The 24831-nt window shown below is 62.2% G+C and overlaps 1 protein-coding gene across 1 annotated transcript; it reads left to right on the top strand.

Moving 5' to 3' along the window:
* NPDC1 (neural proliferation, differentiation and control 1) lies at positions 1–23181 on the top strand. The gene is given in 9 exon segments (XM_065648643.1): positions 1–95; positions 13250–13393; positions 18853–18960; positions 19103–19282; positions 19408–19474; positions 19943–20155; positions 20157–20258; positions 20377–20473; positions 21388–23181. Coding segments are annotated over 9 exon segments (1080 nt in total). The 5' UTR covers positions 1–4; the 3' UTR covers positions 21466–23181.
* Positions 23182–24831: the final 1650 nt, after the last annotated feature.

Raw genomic sequence — 24831 nt, 5'->3', positions numbered from 1 at the left:
GAGGATGGTGGCGGCCCGGGGCGCTGCCCGCCGCGGAGCGCTGCTGCTGCTGCTCGCCGCCCTCGGCACCTGCCGCCTGCGCCTCGCCCGTGCCGGTCAGTGCGCCTCCGTGTCTCCCCGTGTCTGTGCGTCCTTCCCCCTCCGCGGGTCGCGGGTGTTCCAGGCTCCCAAGGGACCCGCGTGGCCCCTCCCACGGCGACCCCGGTGCGGTTGCTCCCCCCCATCCCCACCCCCGCGCGGGCTCAGCGTCCGTGGGTGCTCAAGCTCGCAGCCCCTGGGAGGGGGGCAGCGGGTCCCTCCCCGCACCGCGGCCCCCGTGTCCCCCGTGTCCCCCGTGTCCCCTCTACCCAGCGGCCGGGGCGCTGCCGCGGGGGAGGGGCCGCCCCGCATCCTTCTCCCGGGCAGCGCGGTCCACGCATCCCCACGGGCTGAACGCAAGGTGGGAAACGGCCCGTGGGCTGCCCCCCACGCAGCCCCACAGGGTTTCTCGCAGCCCAGCCAGGCCCCGCATCGCTGCCAGGGCCGGGCGGCGCGGCGCCATCGCCCTCCTGCCCGCAGCCGCAGGCAGGGCCCTGGCAGCCGGTGGCATCGACGCAGGGCTGGTCCCAGCAGCGCTTTGGGGTGGCAGGAGGTACCCACAGATGTGGGGCCTGATCTTGGAGCAGGGAGAGAGCAGGGACTTGTGGGAGCAGCCCTACACTGTGGCCCTCGTGAAGCATCTTTATTATGGGGGGAAAAAAAGAAAAAAAAAAAGCCAACAAAAAACCCCAAACCAAACAAAGCTGCTGAGGTGACCAAGCCATCTCAGGGAGCCGCCGGGAGGCTGGGCCAGGCCGGGGGTGCCCCGTTTGCTCACCTGCCTGGAGCCGCTCCCTCGAGGGGAGCAGCAGCATCATTGCGCCATGGAGCTGAATTGGTGAGGGAGGCATTTCTCCTCTCTCCTGGGGCAGAAGAAATGCATGGCTTTTATTTCCCTCCCAGCAGCACCACCTTTGGCCTTCTTTCTGTTTTCTTAAGGGTTGTTTGGGGGGTTTAGAGTTTGTTATTCTTTTGGGGTTTTTTCGTTTTTCTTTTTCTTTTTTTTTTAGTTTTGGGGTCTAAGTTACTGCCTTTCCCCTCCTGGTGGCTCTGGCACTGGATGGGCACTGTGGACCTCGCTCTGTGCCCGCTGCTGGGGTGCGCACGGCTACAATGGGCATAAACACGGCCCTTCCAAAAACCCCAGGCAGCCCTGAGCATTCCTGCCCGCAGCAAAACTGGGGGCTCCCCCCTCTGCCCGCGCCGGCTGGTGGCCCCGGCAGGGTCTGGGGTGTCCCTGCCGGCGGCACAGCCCGTCTCGGGCAGGTGCTTTCCGCCTCGCTGCCCGCTCCAGCCGGGGAGGCCTCCTCGCTCCCAGCATTGTTTGCAGATCTGATATTGTTCTCCGTGCTCCGGCTTGCCGGAGGGGCGGACGCTGGGCAGGCAGCTGCCGAGAGCCAGGGACAGTGCTGCCTGCTCTATGGGAGGGCAAGAAGGTGCAATATTTTTTTTAAATTTCCTAGAGGTTCAAAACATCTGTGTGTTTCCATGCCAGGGGGCTGGAGGCAGAGGTGGGGATGCTCCTGCACTCTCCCTCTTCCCATGTGTCCAGGCCAGCGTGGCCTGGCCAGGGGTACCGGTGACACAGGCTGGGATGGGAAGAAGGAAATCTGGGTGGCTCTGATGCAGCCACTGGTGATCCGGCATAATCTCCGCTGCCTCGGAATTTAAGAGATTGAGGGGGATAAGCTGGCCTGGCAGTGCTGCTGGGGTGGGACCCCTCGAGGGGCTGCTGTTGTGGAAGGGGGGCAGCAGTCTCCCCCTACCTCCCCCTTCCCAGCCCTGGGGGGCTGCTGAAGACTTGGCAAGCGCCGGGGGCCTCGCTCCGCTGGCAGCAGTCTGCTCCAGCAGCTGGGTTATCACGCACGCTTGGCACAAGCAAGGTTGGGATGGACGGCTCAACCTCCTTCCCCTAAGCGAAGGCCGGGGATGGTTCCTTTGCACTGTTTCCAGCCACATCGTTGTACTGCCTGGAAATGCCAACAGCAGCATCCCACTGCTGGGAGGTCGGGTTTGTGCGGCACACAGCAGTGGGGGCTCTGGGCTGGTTTCTCCTGGGGGTACCTGGAGGAGCATCCCTGGGATGCTGGGCAGGGAAAGGAGTCTCTGTCCTGTCCCTGCAGCCGTCCTCCCCCAGCACAGTGGAGCAGGGGAAACATTGGCTGTTTCTTCCCATTGTATAATTTCCCTTCCCGAGAGGATGGGGCAGAGCTTGGCTTTCTCTGGGGACAGCTGCAAGGTGGAGATGGCAGGGCCGGGGCAGCTCCAGCTCTGGGCAAGCCGGTGAAGCTGCTCCTGGCCAGGCGAGAGCCAGGGGAGAAGGTGCTGGCCCACCATACCTGCATCCTCCTGCCTCTGCAGGAGCTCCAGCAAAGCTTCTTCAAACAGGGGCTGGCACCTCTTCCTCCCCATCTTCATCTGCCAGTGCTGCAACCCAGAGGCCCTTGCAATAGGTGGCATCTCCCAGACACAGCCAGCACGTGGCACAGTGACATCCTTGTCTTGCCAAGGGCCTGATCTGAGCTGTTGAAGGGCAGCAGCTGGCTTTGGAGGTGGTGCAGCCAGTGGTTTAGTTTTGGTTGGTGCTCCTCAGTTGTTTGGGTTTTTTTTTTCCTTCACATGTCTCTATCCAGTGCATCCAGCTTCAGGCAGAAATGCTTCCTCACCTTGTTTTCTGGCTGCATTTCCTGGACCATTAGTGGGAGTTGGACTTCTCACCCTCTTGAGTAATTTGGTTGCCAGCTTTCGTCTATTATTATAAACAACAAAAAAAGGTTTTCCAAATGGGATAACAGGCAAGAACCTCTTTTTTTAATAAGCCTGAAAACCCCAGCCCTGCTGCCACAGCCAGCACTTTGTGTCAGAAACACCCCGAGAAGCTGTTCAGCAAAAAAGCAGTGGTCCTTTCCAGTCCAAGTGACCCATTTGGCCACGTGTGAACTGCTGGCTCCTCGCTGCCTTTCCTCCTCATGCTGCTGCTCAGGGATACAGGTGGGAGTGCAGATGCTGGTGCTGATCACGGCTATCCCAGCTCTGCGCTGGTGCAGGGACTTCTCAAGGTCCAGAGTTGGGCATGGCAAGGCTGGAGCCGTCCCCTATGGAGTCCTCATGGCTCAGTCTGTGGTGGGATTGTCCTCTCTTGGCTTTTTAATTTGCCTGCTTTGCAATCAGCACGCTGGGGAGGGAGCTGCGGTGGGGTCGGGGGGCAGCGGGCTGTCCCTGGGATCCATTGTCCTGAGCACTGAAGCTGGAGCACCTCCCAGTCCCTCTTGGGAGCATCTCAGCGGTGCTGGTGCTGCGCCCCTGGCACTTGCCAGGGATGGGCTGCCCTGCAGAGCTGCCCGAAGCTCTGCCCACGGGTGAGCAGGGGGTCTCCGAGCCCCCTGACATCATGCTGGTCAATCTGGGGAAACCAGATATTTCCAGCCCCGGCTTTTTCTTGAGGTGCAGAGAAGATCGTCTGAGTCCCCTTGGTGGTGGTGGGCAATGGTCCTGCCCGACACCCCGTCCCTTTGAGCCCCCCCAGCTGCTGCACGTTGGGGTGTCCTCTGCCACACCAGTGCCAACCAGGCATTTCCCACACAGCAGCCAGGGTGCCGAGTTTAATTTTCTGTGCGATTTTTATTCTTGGAGTTAAAGTTCCCCCTGTATTATCTGGGGTTGTGTTTCTTGGGCTGGTTCCTACCATGAGAAACGAGCCCTCGTGGGTGAGGTGTGGGGAAACCGGGGATGCGGTGCATGAGCATCCCGTGGGGCTCTGGGCAGGGCTCTGTCCGCAGGCGTGGGGAGGGAAACGGGTGGAAAGAGTCCCCTGATCGCCATGATCCCAATTCCTGACGTGGTCAGCATCAAGGGAGAGTTTATGGTTTACAGAAGGGATGTGCTGCAGTTTGCTGGGGGCCCGTGAATGCATGTGCGCCCCAGCCGTGCGCTCTGGGCGCCGGTGGGGACAGAGCTGGAGCCTGGGGTGGAGCAACTATGGTCCCGAAGCCTGGGAGATGCTGCAGTTACGCTGTGCAGGGTCAGGCCTTTTGGACCTGCAATTCCCCTGGCAGCTCCAGGCGCAGGTTTGGGATCTGCAGGTGCCCTCGAGGGTCTGGAGTGGCACCCTGGCCTAACCCCAGGGCTGCACTTTCTGCCGGCGACTCCCTGGGGCCACCGTGGCCCTGAGAAGCCAACCCCTCCCCACGGAGCCCTCGCCCCCCGGGCTCCTGGGCCCTTCGCACAGTGCAAAGGGGAAGACGAGTCTGGGACGTTTGCCTGAGACGGCTGTTCTGGGCCATGGGGGTATTAAGGGAGGAAATCGGCTTAGCTCTGCCGCACGCTTATGGGGGGGTGCTGGGAACAGGAGGGGTGACAGCGTGGTGGGGCACTGGGGACAGGGAGGTTGGTGGTGCTGGGGATGAACGGGTCGATGGGTGGTGGGGGTGTTGCAGATAGGAGGGGTTATGGAGGTGCCAGGGACAGGAGGCGTGATGGGGTGGCCTCTCCCCAGGTGCAAGGCACTGGGTCCCCAGGCACTGGGGACAGGAGCTGCCGTCGGTCCCATATTTGCATTAATTCCTTGAACACGGTGGCCCAGTGCTTCATCCTCATGGGGGGCTGTGGGTCTGGTCCCCAATGGGTGCAGTGGCTCCCACAAGCCGGCTGCCCCCCAAAAAGCCCAGGGCATGGCCCCAGTGCTGCTGCCAGCGCCGGAGCATCTCCGCCTCATGTCTGGGCTTTACTGACCGCCACTGCCGCAGGGGTGACCAGAGCATCGAATGGCGGCAGCAGGCCTGTAATTAGCCGCTTCATGAGCTAACGATAATTGCAACGGGAAGAAACTGGCCGTTAAGTGCCTGGAATGCGTTTTGAATTGGAGGAAGGAAGCGCAGCCAGAGCAGGTCCCCGTCCCAGCCTCTTCCCGCTCCGGAGCACTGGGCTGGCAGCTGTCCACCCCGACCAGTGCACCCAGTGACACGTGCTGGGGTCTGTCCTGCACCAATAGAGGTGGGCAAAGCCTTGGCAAGAGGGAGGTTGTGCTTTGGTGGGGGGATCCATCACTTGAGGCACGTGACATGAGAGGTGACATGTCAGCTGGCGTGCCGGAGGGGACCGTTGGCTTGTCACGACACAGGGGTCTCCTGGGCTCTTGGCCCCTGTCCCCTTCCTGTAGAAAGGGCATGGTGACAGAGGTGGAGGGCAAAAGGTGGGGAAGGCGCCGCTCTCACTACGCACCCATAGCACCCATGGGTGCTGCCTGGGCTCTGCAGAGGAGCACTCCTGGGGACACTGAGGCTCTTGCGTGCGGGAGGAGCAGCTCTGCCTCGGGGAGCTCATCGTCTCGCATCTGTCAGGGATTATTTCCCAGTCACCCGCTAAGCCAGGAGCGGGGCCAGCCTTGGTAAACTGCTGGTAACGTGACCCATCCTGCAGCCGTAATTCCTGGCTGGAAAGGAGGAGGTTTCCCTGAGCCGGCCGCCTCCTGTGGGAGATAAAAGCCAAAAGAAGTCTCCGGGTCCAGCTGTTTCAGCACCATCTGCAGCCCTTTTCCAGGAGCCAGCTGTGCATCCCGTGGGTCCCCCATTTTCTGGGCTTACAGGGGGTACCCCCATGTGCTGGGCTCTGCCCGAGAGGGATCTGGTGTCCCACAAGTCTTTATCGCTGGTGGCAGCTGAGTCAGCGTGGGTGCAGCCCGAGCAGGGTGGGGTGATGTGGCCCCTGCTTTTCCACCTGCCTCTCGCCTTGCGTGTCCGTGGGGATATGGGCTGCCTGCCTGGGGTCCCTGCTCATGAGCTGTTGGAAAGCCATAAGTGTTGCCCCTTATAGCCCCTGAGCCCTGGTGATAAATGACTGTGTCCCCAAACCCCAACGTTGGGTGACTGGCTAGTGGGGGTGGTGGGAGCGCCAAGACCGGTACCAGCTGGGAGCAGGACAGATGGACGGACTCCCCAACCTGCACAAAGCTGCCTGTTCTGGTGCCGCCACCTCCGAGCTGCCCAAGAGTGTTCCATCAGCGAAATCATGCTGGTACGTGGTTACCAAAGGCTGTAAAATGTCTCCCGGCAGCGTGGGATGGCAGTGAGGTGTGGGAGGGCTTCGGCTTTGCCAAAGAGCATCTGGCCCTGGTGGGCGCAGCGGTGCTTTGCCGAGGAGCTGCTGCTCCAGGGTTTCGTTCCCAGCCCAGCACCAGGAGCGAGCAGGAGCAGCAGCTGCTCGCAGATGGCTGAGCTGTGCCAGGGTGGCTGTGCCAGCCCTTGGCCTGGCAGCTCCTTGGGTGCTCGGCTGGGCGAGGTGGGCTTGCGGGTCTCACCGGGCAGACCAGGCTCTGTGGTGCTGTCCTGCTGATCGGTTGGTGCCTGGTCAGTGCCAGGAGAGAGCCTGGACCCGAGCCCTTCCCTCCAGGCTGCTCAGGGCTTCAGGCGGGTCCGTGCTTGGAGCAGAGCTGTAAAACTCCCCACACCACAGGGTGCTGCCCGTCCCCTGCGATGCAGCACAGCGAGGGTCTGGCACCATGCCGCGCTGCCCATCGGGGGGTCCCAGAGCACCACAGGGATGTGAGGAGGGGTCCCTCTCTCCAGTGGAGCTGTCGTGCTGCAAACCTGGCATTGGCACTCTGTGCCGTGCAGGCTGGCCTCACTAACCCGCTTGTGGCAGCACTCTGCACCGTGGCCCTGACCACGGCTGTGCTGTCGTGCTGTGCCCAGAGCCCAGCCACTAAAAAAGGAATTTATAAAAGCCCAACCTCTGCCTCTGCCCTAGCCCCAGCGGGTTCTGGGCAGGTATGAAGCCTGTTGGTATTTGCTTGAGCAAAACCTGATAAACAAGACTGAAAGTGGGTGGTTCGAGCTGCGAGGAACAGCAAGGTGCTTTTTGGCATGGGGTGGCATTGGGGACGGCCTGGGGTCTCTGGTACGGGTGGCCGCACACCCAGCCAGGCTGGAGCTGGTGGTGCAGGGCCAGTGGCAGGTTTGGGCAGGCAGCACCAGGGAAATGGCGTACGGCATCTGGATTTCCTTTTTTAATTTCTTCTATTCCTGAATATCTGAAGCAAAGCACTTGTGGCTGGAGACAGTCCTGGCACTGCGGGGTCACGCCGGCACGGCGGGGGATGCGGCGTGTCACCCTCCCGGACACTGCACGGCCTCTGCGGGGCTGGAGCTGCCCTGAGCAGCTGGAGGGGACGGCGAGCAGGGCTGGAGCTGGCAGCACCCAGGGGGGCTCCCTCGGCTCCGTGCCCCCCTCACCTGCCACAGCCAAGGTGGCCTTGTCCTCTTCTGCCTCTTGGCTCTGCCCGGTCCCTGCCAGGATCTTGAGCTGCAGTTTCCCAGAGCTGTTTCCATCCGTCTGTCCGGGTGCTGTCTCCCCTTCCCACAGCCCTCATCAATCAGCTCCTCTTCTCCTGGTGTGCCAGATGGGTTGCCAGGGCAGAGATCGGGAGGTTTTTTGGTCGGTTAAGGGGTTTGAGTAGCAATGACACAAAATCCTGCTCCCTCGGCCTGGCAGGGCCTCCCTTCTCCCAGCCCAGGATCGCAGGAGCAAGTTGAGATTTTGGGGTGCTTGTAGATGGGGTCTGCTCTAAGGTGGGAGATGGGCTCTGGGGTGACGCTGGCGGTTGGGGAGGTGAAGTGTTTGGGGTTGCCGAGGGTTTGCCATCCCCCCATCTCTGGGGAAGCCTGGCTCAGCCCCTCCTGGCCCTGCCTTTCCCTGTTGGCATTGAAGCTGCGGGGGGCAAGGCTCTGGGAGCCCATCGTGATGGCCTCAGGGCTGCAGCAGTCACTGCCCTTGGCATGGCAGTGTCTCCTGTGCCACGCAGCCCCGCACACTGCGCTGCCCGTCCTGCCTGCACAGCAGGGCTCCAACGGGAGCACCTCACCGCGCGGGGGTTCGGCAGCAGCCAGCAGTGGCATTTCAACAGGGTGACTGCCCACGGTGGCATTTTCCATCATCATTTTCCATCATTCCTGGGCGGGGATGCTGCTGATGAGAACGTCCCTTCCGCGGGAGCACGGTGCAGCCAATGTGTTTGAAGGGCAGGCAGGGGGGATGCGGCTGGGGGGGTCCCTGCGGGGACACCCCTGTCCCCAGCCTCTGGCACAGGGCTGCTGGCACTGTCCCTTGGACCATGTCTGATTTGTCAGCTGGGCCAGACCTCAGCGCCCAGCGTTCTGGCTGAACCAGAAAAGCTGGCAGCTGCGACACGCGTCCTGGTGGCCTCGGGGACAGGAAGCCTGGTGGCACGTGGCCTTTGCCTGAACAAATCTGCTGAAGCAAAAAGCAAACAAGCACTTTCAGCTGCAAAGTGCTCTCTGGTGGGCCAACACGTGCCCGTGCTGCTGCGGTAGGGGTGACGGGGGGGCCAGGCTGCGTGGCCGTGACTGTGCCAGGTCCTGTGTCCCCAAGAGCGATGTGATGTGGCCAGCGTCCCCTGCCCCGCTGGGCTGCGGTTGATGTTTGTGCTGATCCCCACTCTGTCACCTCTGTGTGCGAGAAGGGTCTCTGTCTGCTGCATTTTCGGGGGCAGGAGCATGGCGGTGACGTGAGCAGCTGCAGGCGGTGGCGAGGCTCCCGCGGGGGCTGCCGGAGCGGTGGCAGAGCCACGCTGGCCGGGGCCACGGTGCCAGCGGCTGGGCCCGGGAGGGGGATTGCTGCCGGGGTGCGGCCCTGCCTGCAGCCCAGCTCCCCTCTGCCTGCATCCGGGTGCAAGGAGCAGCAGGCTGGGGGATGCAGCTGGGCCAGGGAGCCCGGCAGGGCTCACTGTCGGTTCTGTTGTCGGTGTGTGTCACTCACGGGCAGTCTTTGCAGCAGGAACGGTGCGAGGGCTGGGGCACCAGCCCAAGCAACCCCAAGCATCCAGCCCGGCTTTTCCTGTGTTATTGTGGCCGCTGGCAGTCGAGGCGGTGACTGCCCAGCTCACCCCGGGGACCGTGTCCCTGGGCATGGGGGGAGTGGGAGTGGGACTTTCGGGTGCCTCAGCCCCGCCGCTCCCACCCGCTGCTGGGCAAGAGCGCTGCCCCTGCCCGGGGGTGCTGCGGGGCAGAGGGGAGCGAGACTTTGGCAGCTGGGCTGTGGGGCAGCGTGTCTGCCTGCCCGGGGCTGGCTCCAGCCCTTCAGAGACAGGAGCGATTTGCGGAGCCAGGAGAGCCACGGGCAGTGCCAGCCCGCAGCAGAAGCGCTGGGAGGGCAGGCAGGCACCAGGCAGGTCCCACACCGCCCGGCTGGAGGAGGAGGAATGACCGTGGAGTGCAGCTGGCGGAGGCCGCGCCGCTGCGGGCCCTGGGCTGCCGCCGCTGTGGGTAATGGACCACGTACCCAGCCCTGGGCTGCAGCCGAGTGCCGGCATGCGGAGGTTCAACATGAGAGTGGAGACCCTGTTCCCAGGGCACCCCGGCATCCTCCCATGCCTGGCATCGTCCCGTGACCATCCCCCCAGATGCCGTGTCTCGCCCCCATGCAGGGCCGGACCCCCATGCAGGGCCAGACCCCCATGCAGGGCCGGACCCCCATGCAGGGCCGGACCCCGCAGCACCTCCGTGCCTGTTGCTCTGTTGTGGCTGATGCCCAACGGGCTCTGCCAGCTCATGCCGCTGGCACTGGGGCCTGTCAGCCGCAGGCTGGGTGTGGGTGTTGGCGTTGCCGGTGCAGGGAGCGTAAGCACTCAGACCAGTGCTCCGTGTTAATTAATTATCCTCTTACGTTAACTTTTATCTCTCTATCTGCAGCAGTGACACAGCAGGGGCAGTTTCTGCTTTCCCAGCCACCCGGATGTCCTCCTCTGTTTTATTTTTGTTTCTTTTTCACCTGTATGTTTTGGCACGAGTGTTGAAAAACTGCTTCACCCAGGGCCGTGACTGCCAGCAGCTCCATGCCCTGCCCAGCCATGGCGAGATACCCTCTATCATTTGGAGGGGTGCAGCGGGCACCCCTATTGCTGGGGCTCTGCTCACCTTGGAGGCTGCTCCAGGTCCCCAGCAAGACTCTCCCTGGCTGGGTCCGCAGGGCTGGGGGTGTTGTGCGGAGCTCCCTCCCGGATAACCCACTTGGGGCTGTGCATGTACACCTCAGAGCTCACACACCACGAGTTCCTCCTGTGCACAGGCTGCTCCTGCGTGTCCCTGGCTCACGCTCACGTGCTGTTTGTCTTTCCGTGCTGGCTGCATGGTGTCCCACTCACCCGCTGGCCTTGGGCTCAGCCCCTGCCTGCAGGAGTCACCCTGCCTTTCCCAGCCCTGGCAGCTTGTCCCAGCCCAAAGCCCAGTCCCCCAGGGTGGCAGCAGTTGGGACCAGACATGTCCCCACGGCTCCTGGGTGCCAGCAGTCACGGTGCTCAGTGCCCAGCGTGGCACAGAGGTGCCCACCCTCACCAGTCCCACAAAGGAGCAGACAGTGGGTTTTGGTGAGCTCAGAAAATGACTCCTACAAAACCACCCACTCTGTGGGGTGCCCACACAGTGATATCTGCTCACTAATGTCAATTGATTACACATGGGGAGCTTAATTAGATCCCTGCCCGCCTGTTTCACTCCTAATCCCAGCCCGTGACAGCTGGGCAAGCACAGCTCGTTCCTCAAACAGAGATAACGACCTTTTATAGATTGCAGGCTGGGGTTTATTTAACTGGTTGCTGGGCACCAGCTCAGGGCAGCCTCCCCAGTGCCCCGATGTGGCTCCGAGGGTTGTGCTGGGGTCTCACGATGCTGGATGTCTCCCTCCCACCAGTGAACAGCTTTCTAGCACCTGTTTTGGGGACACACGTTTGCATGGTCCACTGGTACGCCAGGTCTGATGTCCCCTCAGCACCTCACAGGTGTGTGGCATGTCCCCACCCAGGGGCTGCGCGGTGCCAAAACCTCCTCCTGCTGCTGAGTCGCCACATGTTTTGGCTGGTTTGTGTTTTTTTAAACAAAGCAGCCTCGAGAGTGAGCCTGGGGCGGGCAGAACAGGCGGCCGAGTCCAATTTCTGTGTTTAAATACCCAATTGTTTTCCCATTAAGCATTAATTCTCCCCCAGCTGCCTGGTCAAACCCTGTGCTGTCCCCAGGGAGCAAACCTGGCTCTTGCAGCACCTGAGTTTCTGCCCCCCAACCTCAGCAGATCCCCCAGGCTGCTCTGCCTGTCGTGGGGTTCGGCCAATCCCAATTACCACCTTAATTGCAGCTGCTGAGAAAATCCTGCCCACAAGAGAAACTACTGCAGCAAAGGCAGCTCTGCCCTTCTTTGGCACCAGCAGCCGGAGGGTGACGAATGCCGTGTCCTGTGGGGTGCTCCGGCGCAGTCAGGGGCTGCTGGTAGCGGTTGTGCCCTCCAGTGAGCAGTTTAAAGGTGAAAAAGGGCCATGTGGAGGGGGATTTGTTGTGGGTGACATCCTGCTCAGTATCCCCCACGTGTTGCTTTGGAGTGGCGTCCCATTCGGTGCCCTTGCTGGGGGAGCAGAGTTGCCATGGTGGCCTTGGAGCTTCATGTCCTGGTGGCTCCATCCTGCACCAGGACTCCCCACCGCGCTGTGCCTGGGCGCAGCACCAGCTGCCCCACTCGCCCCGGTCTGCTGCAGGGATGGGGATGCTCGGGAAAGCCCCCAAAGGTGGGGTGCCCCTTTTTTGAGGGGTGCGCTGTGCTGTGCCAGGGATGTCCCCGGTGCTGCCATCCCCCAGGGGACGGGCAGATGGCGGGCACTTTGCTTGCGGTGTTGGTGTGGGCGGGCGAGGGCTGCCAGGGATGGGGACAGCTCCGGGAGCGTGGGACGGTGCTGGGAGCCGGCTCCTGCCGTGACTCATCGCCAGGCTGGGGGCGGCCAGGCCTGGCCCTGCTCCCGGTGAGGGCCCCCGGCCGTGCTCTCCCGCCTGCCCCTGCCTGCGGGAAACGTGTGCGCACGGCCTGGGAGGTGAAGAGCAGGGCTAGGGCAGCTGTGCTGCACCCCATCCAGCTGTGCACCCCCATCCAGCTGTGCTAGCCCAGGACACCGGCACACCGAGCGGTACCTGGGTCCACACTGCCACCAGCTGGTGAGGGAGGGATGTCTGTGCTCATCCCGTGGCAGTGCCAGCAGCGTCACCGTCCCTGGCAGCGGCTCCTGCTACTGTCACTGGAAGCCGGGACCCCAGTGTCCCCACAGCCCCACGCTGCAGGTGGGACCTGTGCGCCGGCCCTGCACGTCACTGTCCTGGCTGGTCGTGGTTCCTCTCTCCATTTCCACATGTGGTTTGTCACCATCACCCGGTCTCAGGATTGAGCTTTGGGTAGGACCCAGGGACTTTGCACCCCCAGGAGGTCACAGTGGCTGGAGCCAGGCTGGGGGAGGCCCAGGGCTGCTCACGAGCGTGTTGGCTCCAGATGAGGTCCGAGCGTGAGGGGTTTATGCCTGTACCGAGATACCGGAGAGGTCCCCAGGTCTGACATGGAAACAAGATGCCCTGTAAATCCATGTGGGAGGTTTGGGCTGTGGCGTGACACCAGGGAGGGTGAGTTCCTCTGTTTTCCCCTGCTGCAATGCCAAAGGGATGAAAACCAAAGCAGCTGCTGTCTGTGATGACCTGTCACAGGGTGCTGAGGCTTTGCAGGGGGTTGGTTTGGTTTTGTTTGTTTGTTTGACAGCTGCCACACAATTGTCAGTTTGTGATGGTTGGATTTCAGCTGCCAGCCTGCTCGGCCACTGCCTGCCTGGTGCAGGCAGGGGCTGGAGACCCTGGTTGCTGCCAGATCTGTGGGACTCTGGGTGTCCTGCAGCATCCTGGGGCTTGGGGACGGTGACACGCTAGGGTGCATGGTGTCCTGTGGGATGGCAGCACCCTAGGGCTTGAGGTGTCCCTTGGGACGGTGGCATCTTGAGGCTTGCGGTCCTGTGCAGGAGGATGGACACTGCCTGCTCTTCCCTGCAGGCAGCAAACAGCCTTCCACAGGTCATAAAATCATAGAATATCTCAAGTTGGAAGGGATTCATACGGATCATCAAGGCCAACTCTCAGGTGATTAGAACCTGTGCTTAATTGCAGTCAGTAATGGCTTTGTGAAGGCAAAGAGGGGCTGAGAGGCAGCACTGGTGAAACGCACCTGCACCTGTTAACTGCAGTGGGACCTGCCCTCTGCAAACAGAGCCGGGGCAGCTGGGCCCCACACCAAGAGGTTGCGGACAGACCCAGGCGTGTGTTTGACCCTTCTCCTCCTCCTGACCTGTTTTTTCCTGTCCCTGCAGCAGCATCGTGTCCACGGAGCCTGGACTGTGCCCTGCAGCGCCGGGAGTTCTGCCCGCCGGGGTCGGGCGCCTGTGGTCCCTGCCTGGCCTCCTACCAGGAGGACGACCGTGGGCGATGTGTCCAGAAGCAGCTCTCACCCAGTGGTATGTGCATCTACCCTGCTGCGGCCTTGAAGCAGCTCCTCGCCCTTGCAGCGCCCTTGCTTCCCATCCCCTGGCTTCTCCTCTCCATGGCAGCTGTATCCCCGCGGGGACGGCAGCTCTGTTCCCTCTCCCCGCAAGCCGCGGCTCGCCCCAGCTGTGGGGTGGTTTTGGGGCTGGTGGGAAGCATGTGGACCTGACTCCACTCCTCGTGCATCCTCCTGCAGCCACACCGGTGACTGTGTGTGCTGCTGCACCCTGCCAGCACCCAGAAGTGCCAGAGCCTGGCACAGGAGGGTGCCTGGGTGGCTGCTGGGGTGCTCTGGGGTCTCTCTGGCTGCTCTGGGGTGGGGGCTTTTCACAGGAGAGGATGCAGCTGCACAGAGCCCCAGGCGTTGCAGGAGCAGGGCACAGAACCGTGACCCGTGCAGACCCCGTGGCCAAGGCAAATGGGTGCCCACGGCCTTGCTGTCCCATGGCTGAGCCATGCTGGTGTTTTGGATTTCAATACCTGGTTCCATTGGTTTGAGATGCTGAGCTGTGCTTTGGAGGTGCTGTCTCCTCCTCCAGCGGTGTCCAGCATCCACACCGGGAAGGCTGGAGCGGGCAGCACAGCCTGGCCCTAAGGCCACCGAGGGCTGCACTGGGTGTCATCCCCAGCTCCTTTCCCGAGGGAGCTGTGGGGCTGTGGCAGCCACGGGGGCTGCGCTGTGCCAGTGGGAGAGACGGGCAGAGCCTGTGGTCACCTGTGTCACCCCGCACAGGGCTGTGCCACCCCATGCTGCGGTGGGTGGAGGGTGCTCAGCTGGTGCTGGGCGCTGGGCATGGGCATATTTTAAGGTGACCCTCAACTCTTCGTGAGGTTTGGAAAGCTGTAGGCAGAGCTGTTTCTCTGCCCCACCTTGTGTTTTTTCTTGCGGATTCAACCAGCAGGCAAATTAAGACTGTAATTATGGCTCCACCCAATTATTTTTGCTTTAACTAAAGTGGAGTGGCCTCTGTGTGGGGGGAAGGAGCCGGGACCCAGCCATGTGCTCGCACACTGGGGGTTTCGCTGGGGACCACCTGGGTGCAGGGTGGGGGCTCCCTAGCGCCTCTGAACCTCCCCCTGCTGCAACGGGCATCGACCAGCATCTTCCTCCAGCCTGCTCCTCTCTACCCACTTGTCACTCCTGCTGCCCCCAGAACCCTCTCGCTCTTTTTTCACCAGCGGGCAGAGCCCGTGGTCCCTCCTGGAGCCCGGCTCCTGCCCATGGTGGGCACCCCGCAACATTGCCCGGCCCCAGCACAGCAGCAGCCCGCAGCACAGCCCTTCACCCCCACCCCAAGGCTTGGGGAGCTCCTGGGTGGTTCGTCCCATGGCAGGCAGTGTGGGTGGGGGACAAGCACTGGCCATGGCAGGACTCAGAGGGGCAGCTCCCCTCGACCCGAGCTGCTGCCTGCATGGAGTCTTCTCTGGGTTTTTGGGAGAGTTGCTTTGTGTTCTGGTTCCCATGTCTTGAGCATGACTGGGGGTCCCACGGGGTGCAGCCAGAGCTGCCCTTTGCCTGTGACTCAGCCCGTGCTCTGCAGCTGGTGGGCACACGGGGATGGCAGAGCCATCATGCCCTTCGTGCCATCAGCTTCCTGGCAGGAAGATCACCTTGTAAATCAGAGGGGAGACCGCCAAAGCGGGGCCCTGGCTCTGCACAGCCCTTTGGCTGTTAGAGCAGCCAGGCTGTGCTGGAATGGGGATGATGGCTGGGGGGATCAAGACAGGGGATGGAACAAGGATGGGGTCCAGGCTTGGTGTTCAGCAGCAAGCCGGGGTCCAATGGGCAGATGCCCCCTGAGCTGGCCCCCACATCCGTGGGTACCAAACAGCTTTAACAGTATTGGGTTTTTTAAATGTGAAATCTTGGGAGCAAATTCCTTTCAGAAAGGCTGCACATACGCTGGCATCTCCATAGCAACCCTGCTTGGTGCCGACTTCAGCAGAGAGATGCGGCCATGGTAGCATCCTCGCCTGGCTTCAACAGAGAGATGCGAGGCCGCAGTAACATCCTCTGAGAGGATGCCAGGAGGACGGAGACCATCCCAGGGTCTCTCCCAGCCGCTTCCTATTGTCTCAAGCAATGCCACCAGCTTTTGGCAGCAAAAGTGTGGGTCCAGGGGGAAAAAAAGGGGGATCCCCTCCCAAATCCTGTATTTTTGCATGCTGAGGAACGGTAGCATCCCGCGGATGCCCAGCTCCTTTTAGCAGGGAGGCACTGTTTTTTTCCACAGTAGCTGTACCTTGGTCTGGCAGCAGCACCCAGCTACCTGCTGCAACTGGGGAAGCCTGCAAGGATGCAGAGGGGCTGTGATAGCTGCATTTGGGGAGGGATGCAATGCAAATGGGGGGCTGGCACAGCTCAAGGATGCCTAACCTTTTAAAAGGGCTGCCCACGTGGCTCTGCTGCTCTGTGCGTGGGCAGCCCCTTTAAAGGGTTAGGCATCCTTGAGCCGCTTGTGACGGCCGGTGACGCTGATCCTGGGATCCCAGCTGCCACCGCCGCGCTGTCCCTGCAATTGGTTGCAGTTCTTGGCAGGAGTGTGGGCAGGAGCCGGGGCTCCTCTCCTCCAGCGTACTTGTGCAGACAGGCACTGAGAGCAGCTTTTTGGGGTGTAAAGTGGCGATTTGGGATCTTAGGAGGGCAATGCATGTGAGTGGAGTCTTCCTGCCGTTGGTGACGGCGTGCGTGGGTGTCTCGACGTACCCGGCGCAGCACCAGCACAAAGGTGAGACGGGATGTGCGGGACCTCATGACGTGGTGCATCCCGCAGCCGCGCTGGCCCTGCCTGTGCAGGGCTCTGAGCCCCAAAACACTGCCAGCACCACAGTGCTGCATGCTGTTGGAACGTGCCGTGATGGATTTGAGGGATGTGGTTTGGGCTGATGGGTCCCACCCCTGCTCCCGCTTGTCCTCGCCAGCACAGAGCCAGGGCTGAGTCCCAGGAGGCTGCGGGAAGCGCCTTGGGAAGAGGAGGAAAAGGGAGTTCTGGGTTCGGGACCTGGGGGTTCCCCCCTCCACGCTTGCTGTGCTGCCAGCAGCCAGGAGGGCATCAGCCATCCTGGAGCAGGACTGTAGAAACAAGTGGATTTGTAGGAATTTTGTGCCCTCCTGTGGAGACTGTCAACATTAGACTTCCTCCGCCCGGGGCAGAAGCCACATATGTCCCTTCTTGCTCCCTGCTGTCCCCAAACCCATCGTGGTAACTGGCAAGACCCCTGTGTGTGTGGAAGGCTTGAGCACTGGAGACCCTGGGGAGGGGAAAACCCCAAGGAGGTGCTGGGGGCAGGGGGAAGAGGGGCTGGGCTGCTGGGTGCCAGCCTGGCCGTGCCCTCCCTGCTGCCGGCAGGTGCTGGGACCTGCCATGAGAGGGCAGCCGTGCCCTCTGCGAGCCCTGCAAGCCCTGGGCATGCCCTGGGCATGCCCTGTGCATGCCCTGCTGCATGCCCTGTGCATGCACCGTGTTCCTTGTGCATGCCCTGCTGTGCCCTGCGAGCCCTCTGCATACCTTGCGTGCACCCTGTGCCTGCCCAGCATTCTCAACTCCCTGCAGCAGGCTGGGGGGTCTCTGGGAACACCCCCCATCTCTGCTTCTCTTGCAGCAAGAGAATTGGGCAGGCAGGAACTGGGGGCTTGACCCCAGCCCCCTGTTCCCTGGGCCAACGTTTCAGCTGTCCGTGGTGCCCGGCAGGGACGAGCCGTCAGTGCCAGGCTGCTTCTGCCCCCTAAATGCTGCGGGGTGGCAAATATCACGGCACTGGGGAACATCTCATCTGCCAAACAGAACAGAGGCATGGGCTTTTTAGCCACTGGAAGGAAACTTGGCAATGAAGCTGGTTAATGCAGGTGGGCAGCGTGGCCCGGGTGCTGCTGGCCAAACGGCACAGCTTCCTTGGAGTTCCTTGGGAGTCTCACACCTGCTCTCACTGGTTTTCCAGCTTTTTTTTCCCTTTTCCAGCCAGCTCACATTCATCCTCCTGAAGCGTTTGCTGTTGCGGTTGCATCTGCCCAAGGCTGATGGGTGTGGGGCAGAGCTGGGCTGTGCCCACAGAGGCCGCCTGGATCCCCCAGAGCTGACGGTGACACGTGGGCACAGACAGGGCTGTCCCCTGGGTCCCATGGGAATGGGGACAGGCCTTTCCCTGAGTGCAGTGGGGACCTCGAGCCAGAATGTCCTCATCCCCAGCGCGGGGCTGACCCATGGGGCGCAGGGCTGTCACGCTCAGTCCCGTGACAGCCCCCCTGCCCATCGGGGGAGCCTGGCCCCGTGCCAGCACCACGGCACCCGCCAGGCATGGCACTGGTGGCACAGCCCCAGACCTGGCACTGCGTGGCCATGGTGCTGGTTTGCAAACCACTTTGGGGGTGGAAATAACGGGGTGCAAAGAGACAGGGAAATGTGGGGTACACAGGGTGTGCAGCACTCCGGCTCCCGCCAAGGACAGGAGGTTGGGGATTCTGGGGAGATGGGGGACACGGGGCTGGGCACCTTGGCTCTTTGTGCTCTTGTTTAAAGCAAATGTCTCCTTTTAAACAGTTTTTGGCTTGTGTTGCTCTGAGTCACAGGTGACTGAAGGGCTTTTGTGCCCAGCTCAGGAGGGAATTGGGATTTGTTTCCAAACATTGGGAATGAGGACAGATTCCAGAGGAGCTGTAATTGTTATAACCTTGAATTATCCAGGAACCAAGCTGTCAGCGCCACCTCGCCTTTGTATGTCTTGATTTACCCTCCAGGGCTTCCCGCTGGGGACAGCCTGAGTATGGCAGCGCGGGGGCAGAGGGAGCAGGGATGGGGACAGGGATGTCTCCTGCCTTTGAAGTTGAGTTTAATCCTGTTAAAAGCAGAGTGGTGAGCGGCAGAGCTTGACTCTGCTCGGCAAGCCTGGGGACAGCAGCTCCACTCTTGTTCCACAGTCACCCTGTGGGTGAGCACCCCCGGGCCGGGGTGCGGGTGCCTGTGCCCGCTCAGGTGTCCCCTGCCTGCTCTCGAAATGGCCCCACTGCCCGCAGCGGGTCTGCAGTTCACCCTGCCAGAGGCTGCGGGGAGCGGGGGCTTCTCCCCTGGTGCGGCTCGTGTCCCTCCTCAGTCGGGGCAGTCGTGTGGCCCCAGCGGTGGGGACACGGAGCAGCTCCTGGTGCTGGCAGCCTGCCTGCTCCTATGGGGCTCTGCAGAACCCGCTGGCTCTGGCGCGGAGGCAGCCATGGCCACTGCTGTTTGTGCGGCCTCCAATGTTTGTGGGGCGAAAAGCATCCGTCTCGGCTTTGGGACCACCAGGGCTGCATCTGAGTGGGGTGGGACTCCAAACTGCCCGCATCTGCTCGTGCTGGGACGTGAGCCCCCTCGGGGGTGGACGCTGGGTCCAGTCCTGGGGCTGGGCACACCGCCGTGTCCCGGGGTGCCCGTCTGACACCCGCTCTCTCCTGACGCAGGGAGGACGTCTGTTCACAGCTTGGAGAAACAAATCGATTTTCTGGCGGACATGCTGGCCAGGCAAGAGGCTCCTCGCCCCCACCCGCTGCGGGATGGTAAGCCCAGGAGTAAGTGCCTGCTCGCTGGCTCCCACCGCTCTCTGCAGTGGTGCCAGAGACCCCATGACAGCCAGACCCTGCACCCCGGGCTGGTTCGCCCTCTAGAGCTGCACGGACATTTCTCTGCTCACAGCTCTGCCTTTTCCCGTAGCCACCCTGGTCCCCAGCAGCAGCAGACAGCGTGTGGCCAGTGGGCTGAGAGAGGGGCTTGTGCGGCAGGGTCCTGCGAGCAGCCAGACCCCTGCCACCCTCCCCACCTCCACCACCCCTGCGGGCCAGAAGCACCCGGTGGAGGTGTCCCCCGTCCCTTCAAATGACGACATGGTGCTCGGTGAGACCCCAGGGACAGGCAGCTCGTGGGAGGGGGTTTCACATCCTCATCAGGAAAGCGCGGGCTGGTGGCACCGTTCTACCGGGCTCAGCCGCTGTCCCTCGGTGTGTCCCCCACCTCTGCAGGGCTGATCGTGGTGTGCACGCTGGCCGGGATCTCGGCACTGATCGTGGCTGTGGTCTGCTGGTGCAGGTGAGCTGGGCGCTGCTGGTGCCAGCCGGCCTCTCAGCGTCCTTGTGCCCACGGGAGCTTGTTCCTGTGCTTCCTGGCTGTCTGGTGGGTTTTGGAGGAGAGGCAATAGCTGCCCTTCCCAGTCCCCCTGCAGATGTGCCACAGCCACTGGGGTGCGGCGTCTGCTGGCCGGGGCTGGAGGATGGCGGTGGGACACCCTGTGCTGGGCACAAGCCGTGACTCCTGGTTTGGACATCATTGCTGACACCCGCAGGATGTTGGTGCCTTGTTCCCAGGCTCTGTGGGGTGGAGGTGGCCATGATGAGGTCCCTGTGCACAGGCAGGGCCACCTGGCCTGGGCATGCCACCCATCATGGGTGTCGTCGCAGGGAATGGGGATGTGGGTGGGAGGGCTGAGCCCCCCTGGGGGTCACTGGCTCCCATATGGAGTCGTCTGTTCCTTCTGACCTCTCTCCTCTCCCCGATCAGGCTGCAGAAGGAGGTCAAGCTAGCGCAGAAAGCAGACTACTTGGCACAGCGAGCGGCCAGCCCCCTGCCCTACGACAAGATCTCGGTAAGGTGCCCGCGTCCCTCCCTGCAGGGTGTTTGGTGCTGGGGCCAGGCGTGTGCTCTGCTTGAGGGAATTCCAGCCTGGCGAGGGACGCTGCCAGCTGGGCTGGGGGCTCTGCAGCCTGGCCCCACTGCTGTCCTTGCTCTCTCCACAGCCCGGGGACAAGACGCTGGCTCAGAGCGCCCAGATGTACCACTACCAGCACCAAAAGCAGCAGATGCTCTCCATGGAGAAGTAAGCAGCCCTGGGAGCAAAGAGCAGACCCAGTTACTCATCTGTGCCCTGCCATTAACTGGGGTGCTGTTAATCATCTCTCTGGGCTTCACACCCTCTCTGCATCTTCTCTCCCTAGGCATAAAGAGGAGCCCAAGCTGCCGGACTCAGCGTCATCTGATGAGGAGAACGAGGATGGCGACTTCACCGTGTACGAGTGCCCCGGGCTGGCTCCGGTATGGTGGGCACAGGGCGGCTGGGGGGCGCGGGATGGGATCTGATACATGGCTGGGATGTGCAGCTCCTTGCACGGAGCCTTTTCAACATGTCCCTCATCAAGCCCTGAGACGATGTAACCCCTCTGCTTCCCCCGGGTACCCTGGCTGGGTCCCACTGGCTCTCCGGTGGGCAGGAGTGGGTGCCCTGACCTGGGTGCCCCGGCACGCGGCTTTTTACTGGAGCGCGCTGCCCCGTGGCCCTGGGAGCAGAGAGCGGAGCAGCCCTTGGCAGACTCAACCTGCCACCCCTGCCATGCCAGCGACATGGTGACCTCGGGCTCTTGGGCACCAGGACCGGGGAGCTCATCCTGCTGCCTCCCCAGCACCTGTGACCCCTCAAAGCCGGGGGGACTTTGGTGGCTGGCAGAGGACCGCGGGGAAGGGCAGCTCCTAACAGCCCTGGGTACAAAGAGCACAAAGAGACCCGAAAGGAGCCTTTCACATGGTAATGGCTGCGGAGCCCGGCCATCAGGGCCTAGATTAAGGGTCATCATTAGGTCTTTACAGGCCCATTAAAGGGCACTTGATGGCAGGCAAGCAGTCTGGGCGAGGAGCCCCAATTCCTGCCAGCCAGGCTGGGGGTTGCTGTGCTGGAGTCCCAGCCAGGCTGTGGGGTCCCATTGCCATCCCGTACGATGAGACACCATCATCCCATCCCAGCGTCCTCAGCCGCTCCTGTAGGGAGGCAGCGCCTTTCCAAGGGTGATAGCAGGGTCCTGATATGTGTCACCCCAGCCCACAAGGACCCCCCTCCTCCCTGCTGGGCTGGGGTTCAGACTCAAACTCCCAGGGACAGGGCGGCTCAACCCCCAGCTGGTTTCTGACCTCCTGCATTTTCCTTCCCACCGTCCCCGCTCCCTCTGCCGCCGCAGACTGGAGAAATGGAAGTGAGGAACCCGCTGTTTGATGACTCCTCCTTACACCCCTCCAACCCCAAGTCGCACCAGTAACACCCCTCCTGTCCTCCGCACGAGCTCGCTACGGACTGTACGCCCAACGCCGAAGCCCGGTGGGGCGGCCGCGCCGGAGGGGCACCCGCGGCCAGGCCAAGGGGCACAGACCCCGCTCTGCCAGACTGTTCGACGCCTGCCCAATAAACACCCACTAACAGCTATGGGAGGGGGGGATCGCCCCCTTTTCCAGCATCCTTGTCCTCTTTGCTGCTGTGATCGCGTCCCTGCCTTGCCCTTCGCTCGTGCCAGCCCCGCGGAGGGGCAGCCGCTGCCTTGGCGCAGGAACTGGGGAGGCTGCAGTGCTGTCTCTTTGTATTTGGCTTTGAGGAGGGGCTGCTACCCTGGCTGCTGCTGGGCTGATGTGACAGCAGCTGGGAAAGGGCTGGAGAGGGGGTCAGAGAGTGGGAGAGGGGCCAAGGGGGTCCAGGCATGCTTGTGACTGCAGGGGAAGGCATCAGGGCTGCCAGCCTGCCCAGAGCCCCTCTGCCAGGCATAGGGGCTTTCCCCAGAGCAGGTGACATCATAGAATCATAGAATGTCATGAGCTGGAAGGGACCCACAAGAATCATTGAGTCCAACTCCTGTCCCTGCACAGGACAACCCCACGGTTCACACCGTGTGTCTGAGGACGATATCGCTAAAGGCTGGGATGCCTGGCCTGTCCCCTCCTCCCCAGCCCAGGCAGCCCTGGCAGCAGACTCCCGCTCTGTGAGCCAAAGGCAGGAGCAGAGGCTCTGCCCTGGCCCCTGCCCCGGCTCCATCCCTTTCTGGGGGTGATGGGCCTCGGTGGCCTCAGGGCGCTAACAGTCCCAGTGCCACTGTGGCCTGGACCCCCATGCTGGGCTGTGCGGGCAGAGGATTCCTCAGGCAGCCCTGGGTACCAGCTGGGCTCTCCTTCATGGGGTGAAAGCTCAGAAAAGCCTCAGGGTTTTGTTTTTAAGCCTGTGTGGCCATGGGGGAGGAAGGAGCAAGACTGGTGGGGGCTCAGGAGGCCAGGAGGGGTGGCCGAGCAGTGGTGTCTTTGCTGTGCTGCTGCTCTGCCCCGTGGAGCCCATGCCCTTTGCAGCATCCCTGTGGAGCCCACCCCGGCACTTTCTCCAGGACAGTCCCCCTGCACATCCATCCCAGGCACCTCCCAGGCTCCAGAGACCCCCTGCACCCTTCCGCTGCCCACGTCTGCATCTGGGCTCACCAGTCCCCACCGACAAGTCATTGCTCGGAGCACAGCACTGTTTCCCAAAGCCTCCCTGGTGCATTGGCTGTGACGACTCCATTGCAAGGCCTGGGACGAGTTGTGGGTTGGTTTTTATAGATGTGGCTTCGTGTCCAGACCCTGACGTGAACTTTGACGGCCACAGGTGACATTTTGCACACAGGTGGCGTCTTGCACGGAGATGACCTTTTGTGCACAGGTGGCATCTTGCACGCATGGGAGCTGTTGCACGCATGGGAGCCATTGCATGCATGGGAGCCGTTGCACACTCGAGCTGCTGCAGGTGCAGGCAGGCACAGGCAGGGCAGGCAGCGCAGGGCCCTGTGCCAGGGGCTGCTGTGCTGTGGGACTGTACCCAGCGGGGTCGCTGGCAGAACCCTTCACTGCACAGACCCTTTCCCTGCTCCCTTACCCACGGGCTGCTGCCCTTCTCCCCATGCCCCTTGCTGTTGTACAGATTGTAGTTCTTTTAAAAGGAGATTTTATTAAATGACCGTGTTTGAGACCCATGCGAGTGTGTGGTGTGGGGCCAGCTCCCTCCTGCAGGGCCCTCGGCTCAGGGCGCTCCTGTCAGGAGCAGGGTGGGATGGGGGAGATGGAGGGAGGATGCTGGGGGTCCCCCCTCCCAAAACCTTCTCCAGGGAATAGCAAGAGCAGCTGTCCTGCTCCTGCAGCTGGATTAGCCTCCAAACCCTTCCCTACGGGTTTCCCAGCCCCGGGAAGAACCAGAGTTTATTTTTTTGTTTCTCAGTGTTTGCCAGGAGCGGTTTTCCCAGGGGCTGGGTGGGAGCCCCGGGCTGTGCCTGCCCTCACCCAGCCCCGCAGCGCCCAGCGCCCACCCGCCCCCCTCGCCCCACACCCCCGGGGCCGGGCCCTTCGCACCTCGGCGGGGCCAGCAGATAAGGGCTATCGTGTCCCCCCATTGTGTGGAGCCTGAGCTCCTCTCCGGCCCTTTGATCACGCCAGCCCCCCCATCAGGCTGATACAATCTCGTCTCCTCCTGGTTTCGGCAGCCCGCAGGGTGGGTGCTGACTCACCGCCCAAGCGCCCGGGCACCCTTGGGGACACTTCGCTCGGCCCCGCTCATGGGTGGCCCTGGGGTCTCCAGCTGCAGCCCCGGGCAGGCAGCATCGCACCCCAAGTCACCCGGGACCACCCCAAGTCTCCCCCCTGGGGAAACCCAGCCTTGCGTCTTCATCTCCGAGGTCCCCAAATTCGCCCTTCCTTTGCTCTCAGAACACAGCAGCCTCTCAGAGCACGCCCAGGGTTTTGGGGAAGCTTGAGCTCTGAGGAGAACCCGGCTGCTCCTCCCGGGAAGACCCTCGCTCAGGGCACCCCTGGGAAGCCCCGTCCCCGTCGCACGTCCGGGCACAGAAAAGTCGTTTGTCCTGGGACAGCACGTCTCTGCCGCAGACATCCTGGAACAGCCCAGGGCTGGCTGCAGGGTCTGTGCTCAGCCCCAGCCTGTCCGTGCCTCAGTTTCCCCAGCTGTAAAACAGCAGGGAGGACCAGCTGGCATGTTCAGGCACTGCAGTGATGTGGGCAATACCCAAATTACACCCCAGGCTCTGTAAGGCAGAGGTCTTTTTAATGAAGGGGCAGATCTGGATCAAACCATCCTCCAGGACTTTCGGCCGGGTTTGGAAGCACCAACCCTCCATCCCATCCACCCAGGCCAGCAGCCAAGCAAGCTGCGGTGCCATGGAGGAGCTTTGGCGCTCCTCCCAGGGATGGGGATTCTGCCGCGGGACACAGTTCCCAGCCCTCCTCGGATAGAGCTGGGGTGAAGACTGTGGCCAACTTCTGACCTTGAGGCCCTGACCCACCGCGGTGTGACTGCCTCAGGCATGAAACTAAACTCAGGGGGATCCAGCACAGCCCCAATGGCTTCTCCATCACCTGCCCCAGGAGAGAGGGTGAGCTGACAGTGAATAAAACATCCTCTGTGGTCATACACTCGCTTAAAATCTTGTCTCCAAGCCAAACCAATGCCAAACCAGCACACAGCAAAGGGAGGACAAGCAGGTGTGCATTTCTGTCCCCTCCAACCTGATGCCATCTCAGTGAGCTGGGGAGGACAGACACATTTCTTTCTGCTCCCCATTTTCCTAGCAGGATCCCATCCATCCTTGGCTGGGTTACAGACCTCA

The sequence above is a fragment of the Caloenas nicobarica genome, chromosome 19 (genome assembly GCF_036013445.1).
Source record: "Caloenas nicobarica isolate bCalNic1 chromosome 19, bCalNic1.hap1, whole genome shotgun sequence".
In the NCBI taxonomy this organism is placed as follows: domain Eukaryota; kingdom Metazoa; phylum Chordata; class Aves; order Columbiformes; family Columbidae; genus Caloenas; species Caloenas nicobarica.
This window is presented reverse-complemented; position numbering and strand designations above follow the sequence as displayed.